The 12,636-nt window shown below is 39.7% G+C and overlaps 2 protein-coding genes and 1 long non-coding RNA gene across 7 annotated transcripts in view; 2 read left to right on the forward strand and 1 right to left on the reverse strand.

The window, feature by feature from the left end:
- LOC135170077 (reticulocalbin-2) overlaps positions 1-10,549 on the forward strand; it is a 97,867-nt gene extending 87,318 nt beyond the window's left edge. For 3 of the 5 annotated variants that reach the window (XM_064135593.1, XM_064135592.1, XM_064135594.1), the window contains exons 2-5: positions 8,316-8,550; positions 8,703-8,850; positions 8,997-9,452; positions 9,542-10,549. In XM_064135593.1, the coding sequence (XP_063991663.1) occupies positions 8,319-8,550; positions 8,703-8,850; positions 8,997-9,452; positions 9,542-9,713 (1,008 nt within the window). In that variant the 5' untranslated portion in view covers positions 8,316-8,318 and the 3' untranslated portion in view covers positions 9,714-10,549. Of the gene's footprint in view, positions 1-6,873; positions 7,014-7,340; positions 7,784-8,315; positions 8,551-8,702; positions 8,851-8,996; positions 9,453-9,541 lie in introns of those variants that run through there. The other 2 variants (XM_064135595.1, XM_064135591.1) reach the window with 2 other exon arrangements.
- LOC135170100 (uncharacterized) lies at positions 6,448-8,318 on the reverse strand. Its single transcript, XR_010300310.1, has 2 exons — positions 7,706-8,318; positions 6,448-7,154 (listed from the first exon to the last, which is right to left on the reverse strand). It is a non-coding gene; the product is annotated as an uncharacterized LOC135170100 (long non-coding RNA).
- Positions 10,550-10,805: 256 nt separating the features above from the next.
- Positions 10,806-12,552, forward strand: LOC135170084 (diphthine methyl ester synthase). Its single transcript, XM_064135604.1, has 3 exons — positions 10,806-11,095; positions 11,466-11,964; positions 12,159-12,552. Exons 1-3 carry the CDS (start codon positions 10,961-10,963, stop codon positions 12,380-12,382), a joined length of 858 nt encoding a protein of 285 aa, XP_063991674.1. The 5' UTR covers positions 10,806-10,960; the 3' UTR covers positions 12,383-12,552.
- Positions 12,553-12,636: the final 84 nt, after the last annotated feature.

A 12,636-nucleotide genomic window follows, 5' to 3' on the forward strand; every position in this document is an offset into this window, starting at 1 on the left:
GGGGGAGAGGGTTTTTCTTTATTTCTTTTGGTTCATTTCGAGGGTTTTTTAGTTGGGATTTGTTGTTTTTTTTTGGGTGGTGGGGCTGAACGGACTTGCGGTGGGTTTAGGTTGTTACTTCCTAGGAATATTATCTTTCTAGCTCAGGGCAGGAGTCAAGCGCGACGAACGACGAACTCCGAGGTGGCAACAGGAGGTAAAAATTGGATGGGGGGAGGGGGCTCCGGGGGGGGGGGTAATCGATTTGAGGCGATTCGGTGGATAGTTTAGGTCTTTTGGTAGTGGATGAACAGGGGAGGGGGCAGAGGGTTTTGGATGGGGATGACGTCTGGGTGAAATGTCCGGTAATTATTTCATCTCGACCGTGAGATAATTTTCAGGGAAATTTCTTCGGCTCTTGGTGCGATAATCGTATAGTTATGAGGATCGTTGACGTACACGTGATTAGAAAATTACGGTTTTAGTCATTTTAGAGGGGAAATGGAGAAAAATTGTTGAAAATTGTCCTGGACTCATCATCAATTCTCCATGCACCGATTCATGGGTGAATTTAACACAAAGATCGAGGGAAAATGTTGCCGGTAGGCTGAACCCGGTGTACCTAGCGCTCCACTAACTTTCAAATAAACCGAGTACGCTGACCTCACGGTAGAGGAGGCTCACCAGCGCGCATCAGGATATTTCTTCAGGGATTGAATCAATGTGGGAGTGTTTATACACAAGTTGCAACATTGATCATTCACGTTTAATTAAGTGTCGTGATAATTGTCAATTTAATTACCAACGGAATTAATTCGCGAAGCCGGATTTTAAGGCGACGTTAGAATTTTATTTTTTCACTCTCTCATTCTGATTATTGCGAGACCGAAACACAAAGCAATGACTTGAGGGGGTCAACGAACGGAATTGTAGCGTAACTAAACCCAGGGAAAAATAACTAGTTTGTACAAGTAATACTTGCGGTGTGTACGTGGGGCATAATGGATGGGAACTCGCATTATTCAGTGAGATTAATCGGATTTTGGAGAACGCCCGATTTCCGCGAAAATCCGATCCATCTTCGCGTTTTCACGGTTTCATTGTAGGGCGGGAAATTCATGATTCAAAGCCCTATAAGTGAATCACTCTTCACTCACAGTTTACTGACACATCCGGGCAACTGATTTTCAGCGAAAAAAAATTGCATTCCCCATATTTCAGTGAGAAATGGGGCAATATGGGTTCGGGACCAGTCGTTGGAATGGGAAATCATTCGGGGATTTAATGAGATCATCGGTGATTTGGTCTCGTTGCTCTCGGTGTCTCCCAGTGACAACAATATCCGGTAAAAATTACGGAACAGTAACGCAGACGGAGAGAAAAATTCTTGAAAAATTACGTATCCGTAATTTGTCAGTCAAATTTTCATATTTTTTCTGGAACTTCGGGACTTGTTTCGTCATTTTTAGCGAATATTGTTTTCACTGGCAGATCACAATTTACTCTCCGTGCACCTGAGGAAGACAATGAAATGAAATTTAACTGAAAAATTCTCTTTGTGATTCGATATAATTCAACTTCTGCAACTGCAGAGGTAAAAAAATATCCATGTTATACCTCATCCTGGTGGTCCCTACCCTGCAGACATGTAGCCGATGCTTCCGGCATTAGTTCCGAGACTAATTAACATGATTTGAAGAAACTGAGATCAAAGAAATTCAGGGGGAAAAAAAAATCGGGTATTTTTCCATTGTAGAGATTCTAACTTCTTGCTGGGCTCTCTCCCCCTGATAGTGCGGCTCGTTGAGCGTGCCTGCTGGCCGTTTTGTTCACAGGCCACAGAGTATGCAGGTGCATTAACCGGGCATCCTAGAGGCGCCCAACACCGTAACGTATTTCACGGAGGACTTGAGGAGCCTTGTGGGCTCGTGCTTGTGGATTTTCTCAGGGAAAATATGTTTTTTATATATTTTTTTATTATTTTTATTTCTCGGTATATTCTGCAATTTCGAATTCCTCGGGCACTTGATGCTGATTGGACGACAGATGGCGGGCTAATATCTGCCGAGTCATTGTGAATAGGGGTCGCGGGGGGGAGGGAGATTGGGGTGGTTGGGGGGGAATGATTACTGTCAATGCGGAGAAATTAATATCTGCGGTGGCGGAATGTGTCATTGATTTTCAGTGAAACATTCGCTTTTTTATTGTAAATGTTGATGTTAATTACCGGGAAACTTCAGGAAAATTCGTCAGATGGAGAGACAAATTCTTGAAAAATTACCCGCCAGGATTCAGTAAAATTACGGAATAGTGACGCGATGTTGTAATGAACTTTCAGGAAAAAGTGGAAAATGGTTGAGAAAAAATGTAGAACTTTCAGTAAAAAATGTTTAGTAATTTTAACTGGAAACTTACGGAACGGACGGTAATTTTTCACTAATTTTCACTCCCCACATTGAAAATTGCCAATTTAATGGAAACATTATGGAGAAGAAATTGGGAAATTTTTAGAGTTTCGGGGGATTATCGCAGACGAGAATTTTCCAATTATGATTCCTCTTCATCGTCGGCTTCATGAGTGAATCAAACATGCTGCGCCTATTTGTGAATTTTGCTGGTCTTTTGATTGAGGGAATGAGGGAACTGGGAGGCGTGATATCATGAGATAAATAAAGTTGATGATGATCCAATTTGGGTGGGCAGGGCGCCAGGCCTTTGAGCGCTTGTACACGTTTATCTTCGTGTTTTGGTGAGATGGGACAGGTGGCGTGTGGGCTTCTAATGCCGAATTGCGACACGTTTTAGGTGGTGGAGAGTGGTCTCTTGAGGTCTCGAGAAAATTATTCTGAAAAGCCAGGGGGAGATGATTCTCGTTGAGTAATTGATGAAATGATAATGAGGTAGTCATAATAATTTGCGATTCAGGGACAGTTTCTCGGGGTTTTAGGGGAAAATTTGATTTGATGTTCTCGGTTATCAGGGGATTTACGAGAAAATTTCCCATAACAATTTTTGTGGAGAATTTAACGGGCCACAAAAATTATTTCATGATGTTTTCTGATAGAATCGATGGTTGAGGAAAGAGTTCCAAAATTATTCCGCCCATTTTTTGATTATTTCAAAGGCAATTAAATATTTAAACTAAACATATTCACAATCATTCGAAAAAAGGTTCGAGATCTGAAACAGCTCCTTCATATTTTCTCATCTCCATTCAGATTCACGTAATTCCCAAGATCTTTGACGTCAAAGGCCACGTAGTTTAATCTCCAGATCTGAATCAGAATTTCATCCGAGAGAAATGATGAAATAAATAATAAAAAAAAAATGTCGAGGATTCGAGTCTCCGGGTGGGATCGAGAGTGATTGGGTCGCCAATCAAAAGACGAATCTAATATTTGCATTGCGAAAATTTCGTTTTGAGTACGAATGCCGATGAAAGGATGACAAGTGAACTGGAAGAAAGGGAATTGGTGAAATGGGTCTGGGGACACCGGGGTAGATGTGAGAACTCGATTCAAAATGGACATGACCCCGTGACCCTTGAGTGCATGTTCATGCCTCCCTGGTGAGTCGAGTGGACTATAACGGAAACCAGTTCCCCTGGAAAAGCGATTATCTGGTACAAAAAAAAAAACGAGGTAATAAAACATTCAAGTGGAGTTGGAAACATTGAAACGAGATGTTTCACTGAACGAGAGCCTCTTTCATCTTCTTCTGGAGTTGAAGAGAGTTTTTTTCGTTCAATTCTGTGTTGATTCCGAATAAAATGAGAAATCTCCGCATTTGCGAGGACGAGATGAGAGTTTGGGACTTTTTCATTGTGAAGAACTTTTTCAATTATCGAGGTAAATCGAGACTGATGTGGGAATCGAACGTGGGTCACGAAATTTGCATCCCTGACTTTGAGAAAGGATTCACAGGGATAACTGATGAAATCATTAATTATAATTAAGGGAATAATATTTTTTTAGTGTTGGTCACTCTCTCTAGTGTTGAAAAAAATTATTCAACTCATATTTAGGGAAAAATTAATCATTTTAACGGTGTGGCCATGTTGACTTTAATGCATCATTAAATTTAATTTAAAAAACAGTCTGGGGATATTCATTCGGAAGTTAATTGCTAATTTATCAGCAAAAATATACCGACTGCGGTGTGGCTCAAGCAATTTACCGCTTGTTCAAAAATTCAATTACATTTGTTAAGGGGTGGAAATGGAGTTACGAGGAGAACCGTTGAATTGTCTGGAGAATTTTTCGATTTTTCTTATTCTGGAACTGGAAAAACTCATCTCAAATTAATCTGTTTAATTTAATTTAATTCTCGAAGGACGATAATTAAATTGGATTATCCCTTTCTCTTGAATTCATCCCTTCAAAAATTTAAAAAATTCCGTTCACATATTCCTCCATTCTCCAATAATTTCCCCCTTGAATCAGAGTGACGCACCGATGCACATTGATGTTGGCATTCGTCTTGGCATAGGGTAACAGGTGTTGAACGAGTCCTTCGCGTTAGTTTCGCAGGTGCCGTCGTGAAAAATATCCAAGGGATTGAGTCTAGCCCTGGCTCTTACAGGTGCATACTAATGCCCAGCGTCTGGCTTTTCCCCGGTGTCCGGTGAAAAGTTGGGGTCGAAAAAAAAAATGATGATGATAACGAAAAATAAAATTAAAAACGGGAAAATTAAAATAATAAAAAGAGAGGTGAAGTGGACCGGATATACGGTTCGGCGGTGCGCGCTTCGCTCTGACGCATATTCGTGCACCCCAACAGGGGCAACCCTTATTTCAATTCACAGAAGCGAAGTGATCAACGAGAGGGGGCCATTAATAAGCATTTCAATAATCCTAATTGCGAGGAATATTCAAATTGTCCAATTTAAATAACAATTAAGAAATATTTTCTTCATAAAAATTTGTTTTCTCAGTTCCAAGTCCTCATTTTATTGTCAATTGATAAAATAATTTGTTTACATTGAATGAGATACTTTTCCCAAGTGGAAAATGATTTATCACGTTCCACGGAATTAAATCGTGTCGATGTAAAAAATTTTCAAAGTTCGTTGGTTTGATAAATTGAAATTCAAAGAGATGATTCTACCGACCGAAGAAAATGCTGAGCTACCGGTGCCCATCAACCTCCACCATACGGTTTATTCCCCCCATTCCTCGAGTAGACCATAAAACACGTTTTAAAACGCATGAAAGGTGGGATAGAAGGTGGAAGGCAGTGTTGCAGAGTGCCGCTGTTAGCGCATCGCACTATGACTAATTACGTAAAACTGGAAGTTACCGAGACCGAGTCATTGTCTCTGGATCTCCTCCATCTTTCGTATATCCCTAATGCCTTCTTTTTTCCCTCATAAAGTTTTTAAAAAATGCACTTAATCGTCGAAATGAAGAAAAAAATCCATCGGATTTCGTTGTTATCTTCATCCAATTAATTCAACAATTAATTACTCATGAAGAACATTGCCTGGTTTATTATTTATTGCTCCATTCACTATTTTTTTTAGCAAGAGCTATTGCATAAAAGTCTACCCTCACTAACAGCAGCAAACTGTCTGGGTTCAGATCAACTATTTCTCTGTGTGAATTTTTCTCTCTAATAAATTTATAGTCACTTCAGTAATTAATTGCTCATTAAGGAAATTGCGAGGTTATTTAACACTCCATTCATGTTGTCCTCATAAAAGTAATTTTTGTCTCATTTGTGCAAAAAGTATTGAATTTCTCTGTTATTACCTTCACTTAATAAAATAAACAGAAAATTTTCCTCTCAAAAATATCAAAATCCAAACAAACTCTTCAAATTTTCTCTTCGTAAATTTCTCTCATAAAAAAATTACTCTACTTTTTTTATTTCAATTATTCAGCAATAATTACTCCTCACTAATTACCTCCTGAGTATTTCATTAAACTTCGCTTCACGCTTCAAAACAAAATATTTCCATTGATAATTTAAATCGCGTGAATCGGAGTCTTGTTTAAACAATAATGCTTGACTGACCGGAGGGTAAGGGGAGAGGGGGGAGGGAGAAGGGGGTAAATTACTTTGTCTGATATGGGACTGCACAAGCCTCCGACAAACACGGAAGACAGCCTCGACATCCTGTGGGTGATGTCGTACTAACACTCATCTCCCCACTACTTCATTTCTTCTTTCTTTCATTCCTTCTTCTTTGGTCTTTCCGTTTACGCTCCGGTGATTTTACACACCGTAACGCCGATTTCGTGCTGAACTTAAAATAAAATTTAAAAAAAAAACAATGGGAAAAGGGAGAGAGGGGATTTCCTTTCTTTCCAGAGTGTTGGTTCATTTAAAAACGAGAGACTGTTGATCTGCTCGGGAGATAATATCGTGATTGCGCTTGGTCGTTTGAGAAAAAGAAATAAGAGAAATTAGGTGTCTTATGAGGGGGCGGATTGCAGTGATTAATGAGGATTTTTCAATTCAACTGAATCAATTTTATTTCAATCGACTGATCTGATTTATTAGTGGATACAAAACATTTCAGGATTTTTGACAGAAGACAGACAATCAAGCGGTACAATTATTTAAGACAATTGTTATAATTGCGTTGTGGAGATGCTGACAAATCCCCAAACATTCGTTGGATTGTCCAGAAGACACTGTGGGACTGCCTGGATGATAGAAAGGAGAGATTCAATTTCTCAATTCCATCATCCCAGAGAGAAATTAGTAAAAATTATTATTAGAATTCATTTTATCGAACCGACTGTTTTATAAGTCTGACGCTGTAGGTATCCCTCGTAATTTCGTTACACAAATTTATTATCAATTAATTGTTAGATCTGGTAGTTAAGGAAATTTCCTTGCAATCAGTGCTGACAAACCCGAGGAATGACTTCTGGGAATAGAATGACTTCCACGGCCCAAACAAACCACCAAAACTCAGTTCTATTTTTATTAAATGCCCCCCTCACCGAAATTTCTCACCATTGAAATTTTCGTGGCTCCACATACCCACGAAGGATAAACGTCTTACTCAGCAGCTTCCAGTCAACGTTAGTATTTTTTTATTATTCATTTTTCGATGCTAATGCCTCACTCAAAAGCCAACGTGCAATGTCAGCGGAAAGCAGTTGGCGTTCGGTTGGTTGGTCGCGGTCTTAATTTTTCATCATCAAAAAATTCACCAGTAATAACTGAAAAATAAATAATGAGTAAAAAAGTGTTCTTGTGAGTTCAACTTGTCCTCTGATTGCACATCACGCAGGCTGACGATTATTCACGCTAAGAGAACTGTAATCTTCGGGTTTGTAGCATTTGTTTAAAATAAGCCATGATAATTAGTTACGCCAGGATTTTCTGAGAAGATTGGAAATTATGGGAGCTTGACGAAGGAAAATTGAATTATTCGGCGACCCATTCGGGGCTTCGACCCCAAATTATTCAGCTTAAAATACAAATTTAATGTTTATAGGGTTTTTTTGTAAATAAATCTGAAACGTTCAGGGAATTCGCAGGTTCACTCCGCAAACGGATTACGATGTTGTCTCGTTATTTTTCCCGGTCGAAGAAAATTTAACAGAATATTCGCGATTTATTGTGTCTCCAGAAGGAAAAATTGTTCGACATTCGACAATTTTTGCGCGGCTCGTGAATTATTTCGTTCTGTTCCGCAAATTTCCCAATCGTTGCAGAAAACTTGAGGAACGATTACGGAATTTGTTCAGTGCATTGTGTAAATATTTACCTGAATTTTCTGAGAAAAATTATGACATCGTCACTTGCGTTTTCCTACTCATTGAAAGAATCGCGAATTGAATTCGAGGTCAGTAATTTCTACGGAATATTTCTTTGCATAGAATTTAGTAGTGAAATGGTGCAACAAAATCAACCACTTTTGACTACTGATCAGTATTTGACAAATATCTCGAAAGCCGGTTAAGATCGCAAAATTTGTATTATAACCTTTTTTGTAGAGCGGATTGCAATCTACAAAAACTGCCATAACAAAAATTCCACCAGCTGTCTTAAATTCGGAGATATTGTTCAAAAACTTGTCTCAAAGATGAGTCAATTTCTCTTATTTGTCCACTTCGTCACTGATTTTCCCAATTAATTTTTTCAATTATTAAACAATTATTTACAACTCCAGGACAAATATTCCAACTACTACATACACTCCAGACATTTTCCCCTTCGCTATTGGTCATTTTAAAGGGCTGGTACTATTGTAAATACGCCCAAAGGTTAAAACCTAACCTAACCAATCGCCAATGCTGTCAAAATACCCGAAGACTTGACATTCTTCACCTGTGAATGACATTTCACTAACTTTGTTGCTATTTTATTCGTCCTAGTGGATGAGAAGGAGCATGTGGACGCCTGGGAGGATAATTGTGCCATTGGTGGCGGTGGTGTGCTGGCTGGACGCCTCCAGAGGTGTCGGGGCTGCATCAGCTCACATCCACACGCATCAGCACAGCAAGACTAAGAGCAGTGAGAGGGCTCAGGATGGAGCTTTCAGCCCCAGGGACAGTGATCATTACGTCGATGGAGAGCATCATGGGGAGTTTGATCACGAGGCTATTCTTGGTGAGGACAACAAATTTTTCTACAAACGGAGATCAAAAAAATAATTTTTCATCCCCTTTCAACTGTTTGAGAAAATAAATCAGACTTTTGGCTTTTTTTCTAATGTATTCGGTATTAAGTTTTATTGAGGTTTAATTATGATTTGAACACAGGAAGTGTCAAGGAAGCCGAGGAATTCCACCACTTACCCATTGAGGAATCAAAAAAGAGGCTTAAGATACTTCTGGATAAAATGGACATGGATAAGGACGGCTTCATCGAGAGGAATGAGTTGAAGGCTTGGATCCTCCGATCATTCAGGTAATTGCAATTGTTTAATTGAAAAATAAAACAGCTCGAGTCTTCAGGTAACTCGTTAATTTGGGATGAACTATTATTCATAATAATTATTCTAAAAGAGTGAACACATTTATGGATTTTTTCTTGATGATTTTGATTCTTCGCAGTATGTTATCAGCAGAGGAATCGAGAGATCGTCTGGAGGATGCGGATGCCAACGACGATGGCAAAATTAGTTGGCAGGAGATCCTTCACGACACCTACGGTTCAGACCCAGAGGATCTAGCTGTCGACGAGAAACTCGTGAGTGACGACAAGGCAACTTTTGAAGCTGCTGACTTGGATAAAGACGGTTTTCTGCATCCTGAAGAGTTCAAGGCTTACACCCACCCAGAGGAGACCCCCAGGATGTTTCCTCTGCTGCTACAGCAGTCACTGGCTGAGAAGGACACTGATGAGGATGGATCCATCAGTTTTCAGGAGTTCCTCGGCTCCAGGGCCAGAAATGAGGACAAGGAGTGGCTGCTGGTGGAGAAAGAGAAGTTCGATCATGAATATGATAAGAATGGAGATGGGAAACTTGATTCTGGGGAGATATTGGCCTGGCTCGTCCCTAGCAATGGGTAAAGCAAAAGAAAATGAAATTTTTCCTTTTTTTTCCAAGTTCACTATGAAAACATATGAAAATTAAATTTTTGTTTTTATTTTTTAGGGACTTAGCGACTGACGAAGTGGATCATCTCTTTGCAGCCTCTGACGACGATCACGACGATCGTCTGTCCTATGAAGAAGTTCTGGAGCATCACGACGTCTTCGTGGGGAGTGAAGCAACAGACTATGGGGATTACCTTCAAGACATCGAGCGTTTCACTGACGAACTTTAAAATTTATTGAGAAGATCGTTGATGCAGAAATTTAAGAGCCGTCGACGTGCCGGTCGGCATCGACATTGCCTCAAGGCATTACTCATATTCGTCGACGGCTGCCTCCTCACCTTCGTTTATAATGTTATTTTATTCCTTTACGTCTCCAGGTAACCGACACCGAAAGACATCATTTTAAGAATTTTTCAAGTCAATTGGTACTGATGAATCAGTATGATGATACAGTTGTCACAAGTTATTGTAGGACTATTTTAATGATCAAGTTTCGAAATTAAGACGTTTGCATACTCGTCAATTTGTATTGTCTTCCACTGGATGATTTAGTGGTGATGAAGTGGCAAAAGATAACTGAATGTAAAAACTTGATTTTTACGCTTTTGTAACAAGTTGATTCCTTCGTTAATTTAGAGAAAAATGTCATCAAGAACTCTTGTGTAGAATTTCATCAGCTACAGCAAATTTCTTTACATATTTTTCCCTACATTCACTCGTTCGGAAGATAATTAATTAACAAGAATGGAATTAATGAATGGCGGTTTTGCCACTCTCAGACCTACATTACGTGCCATTTTTATTGTTTAAATAAGTACGCGATTACCTAGAAATTATTGAGTGTGAAAATTATAAAATAAGGTTTACAATTCTCATAAGTTAAATATTTATTTAATTAAGATAGTTTAATTATAATTAATGGTGCGATCTAGCCTAAGACCTGACCTGACTTAGTCAGCCTAGAATATGAATCTTTTGCACTAAATAATAATTGTCAATGTGATAAGAAAACTTTGGATTAAAAAAAATAAACTCCTTGAAAAATGGCGGGAACGACTAGGGAATTCTGGGGATGTTTTGTCTGTCATGTGACCCCAATGAACCAATACATCTACATGATGCATTAATGATGTACAATCGTGTACATCAATTTGAGGTTATGATGTTCTTTGTCATGTCGACACTGTGTGCCACATACTGAACACACACAGTACACAGCGACACGTACTGTGTCCCGAGGTACTTATCGAGTCTTTTGGCAAAGTATATAAACTAAAGCAGAGGCTCACTCCAATGTTAGTACTGACCCCGTCCATGAGAGGCGCCACCATTGATTCTGGCCGCATTTGAGGTTATGGTGCCCGATTATTGGGGGAATTTTCGAACTCCTCTTGTAATTACGTGCTTTAGATTTGATTCACTCTGAATCTGTATCTAATGTCTTCCTCAGTTATTGATAAGTGATATTAACAAAAATGTTTTATGTTATTGGATTGGGACTCGGTGACGCCCGTGATGTCACTGTGAAGGGGTTAGAAATTATCAAAAAATGTGAGAGAGTTTATTTGGAGTCCTACACGTCAATGTTGACTGTTGGGGTTGATGCACTGGTAAAAGATGATTCAATTTTTCCATTAAGTTTATGATTCCAAACCTTTTTGCAATGTTTTCCTCATTTCCCCACATCAACAACGAACCATTAAACATGAGATCGAAAGAAAATGTCAGGGAAAACATTGTTAGAGAAGTTGGATCAACCTGGACCTGCTTCAATCATCGATATCTCTGGATCTAATGATGGGATTCAAATGACTCAGCTCTCGTTTTAAAGCTTGAAAAATTATCTTCAAAATGAGAAAAGAAAAATGAAAATTCACTCTGCGGATCTCAGATTATCGATGATTGAAGCAGGTCAGTGCACTCTCTCATGTACAGAGAAACATTCTCCTTCTTGTCCTCTTGTCCTCTTGTCCTCTTCAGGAAGAATTCTATGGTCGAGGAGTGATAGTGGCAGATCGTGAGTTAGTGGAAACAGGAGCTGACGATATTCTGAAAGATGCGGGTACGGTGGACATAGCATTCCTGGTAATTGGAGATCCCTTCGGGGCAACAACTCACACAGACTTGGTCCTCAGGGCCAAAGAGAAGGGAATAAATGTTCAGATTGTCCACAATGCCTCGATCATGAACGCAGTGGGATGCTGCGGTCTCCAGCTTTATTCCTTCGGCGAGACAATATCCATTCCCTACTGGACAGACACGTGGCAGCCAGACAGCTTCTACGAGAGAATCGCTGGGAACAGAAGTCGTGATCTTCACACGTTGTGTCTACTGGACATCAAAGTCAAGGAGCCAACACTCGAGAGCCTCATGAGAAAGAAGAAAGAGTACATGCCACCGAAATTTATGAGTGTGGCCGAAGCCTCTGATCAGCTGATTCGAGTTTTAGATAAGAGGAAAGAAGAGGGGAAAGAAATAGGTGTTTTTTTATGTTGATTTTTATTATTTACATTGTTATTTCAATTTATCAGCAAAGAACAATACTGATTTATTTATTGTTCCTTCATTTATTCTTCTCAGTTGAAACAAAATTCTATTATTGAACTTGTAGAATCGGAGTTTTACCAATTTTCATGTACAAAAATACTTTACTAACCTGACTGTTTCCGTCAGCCTTCACGGAGGACTCCCTAGTGATTGGTCTCTCCCGAGTGGGTGCCCCAGACCAAAAGATCGTCGCCTGTTCCCTCTCGGAGATGCGTTCAACAGACCTGGGGGCACCTCTTCACTGTCTGGTGATTCCCAGTCGTCACCTGCACCCCCTGGAATCCGAGTATCTCCTGCAGTTCGCCACGAATCCGGAGGAATTCACCAGAGCCTTGAAAACGATACTTTAATCCAATGTGCACAAAATAAAATCACGACAAATCGTCAGAACAATGTTTGCTCCCTTTTTTTGCCTTGTCCAGTCCTTTGAGTGGCGTTGTATGCAAATATATGTGAATGAAATCAAGGGTTTGTGGGAGGAGGGCTAACGCGTGCCGGTTGTTGTACTGCCAGGTGGCCATGGAGAATTTTTGAATCGATCGACGAAGCATCGAGCGCGTTTGTGGCATCGAAGGTGAAATTTAACCAGGGTAGTTTCACCAGA

Source organism: Diachasmimorpha longicaudata, chromosome 16 (genome assembly GCF_034640455.1).
Source record: "Diachasmimorpha longicaudata isolate KC_UGA_2023 chromosome 16, iyDiaLong2, whole genome shotgun sequence".
Lineage (NCBI taxonomy): Eukaryota > Metazoa > Arthropoda > Insecta > Hymenoptera > Braconidae > Diachasmimorpha > Diachasmimorpha longicaudata.

Bases quoted from the DNA above. Each gene is read 5' to 3' on its own strand.
- LOC135170084 (XM_064135604.1), top strand. From the start codon at position 10,961: ATGTTTTATGTTATTGGATTGGGACTCGGTGACGCCCGTGATGTCACT. The intron at 11,096-11,465 runs GTAAAAGATGAT...TGTCCTCTTCAG, and splicing joins CTGTTGGGGTTGATGCACTG to GAAGAATTCTATGGTCGAGG. The intron at 11,965-12,158 runs GTGTTTTTTTAT...TGTTTCCGTCAG, and splicing joins AGAAGAGGGGAAAGAAATAG to CCTTCACGGAGGACTCCCTA.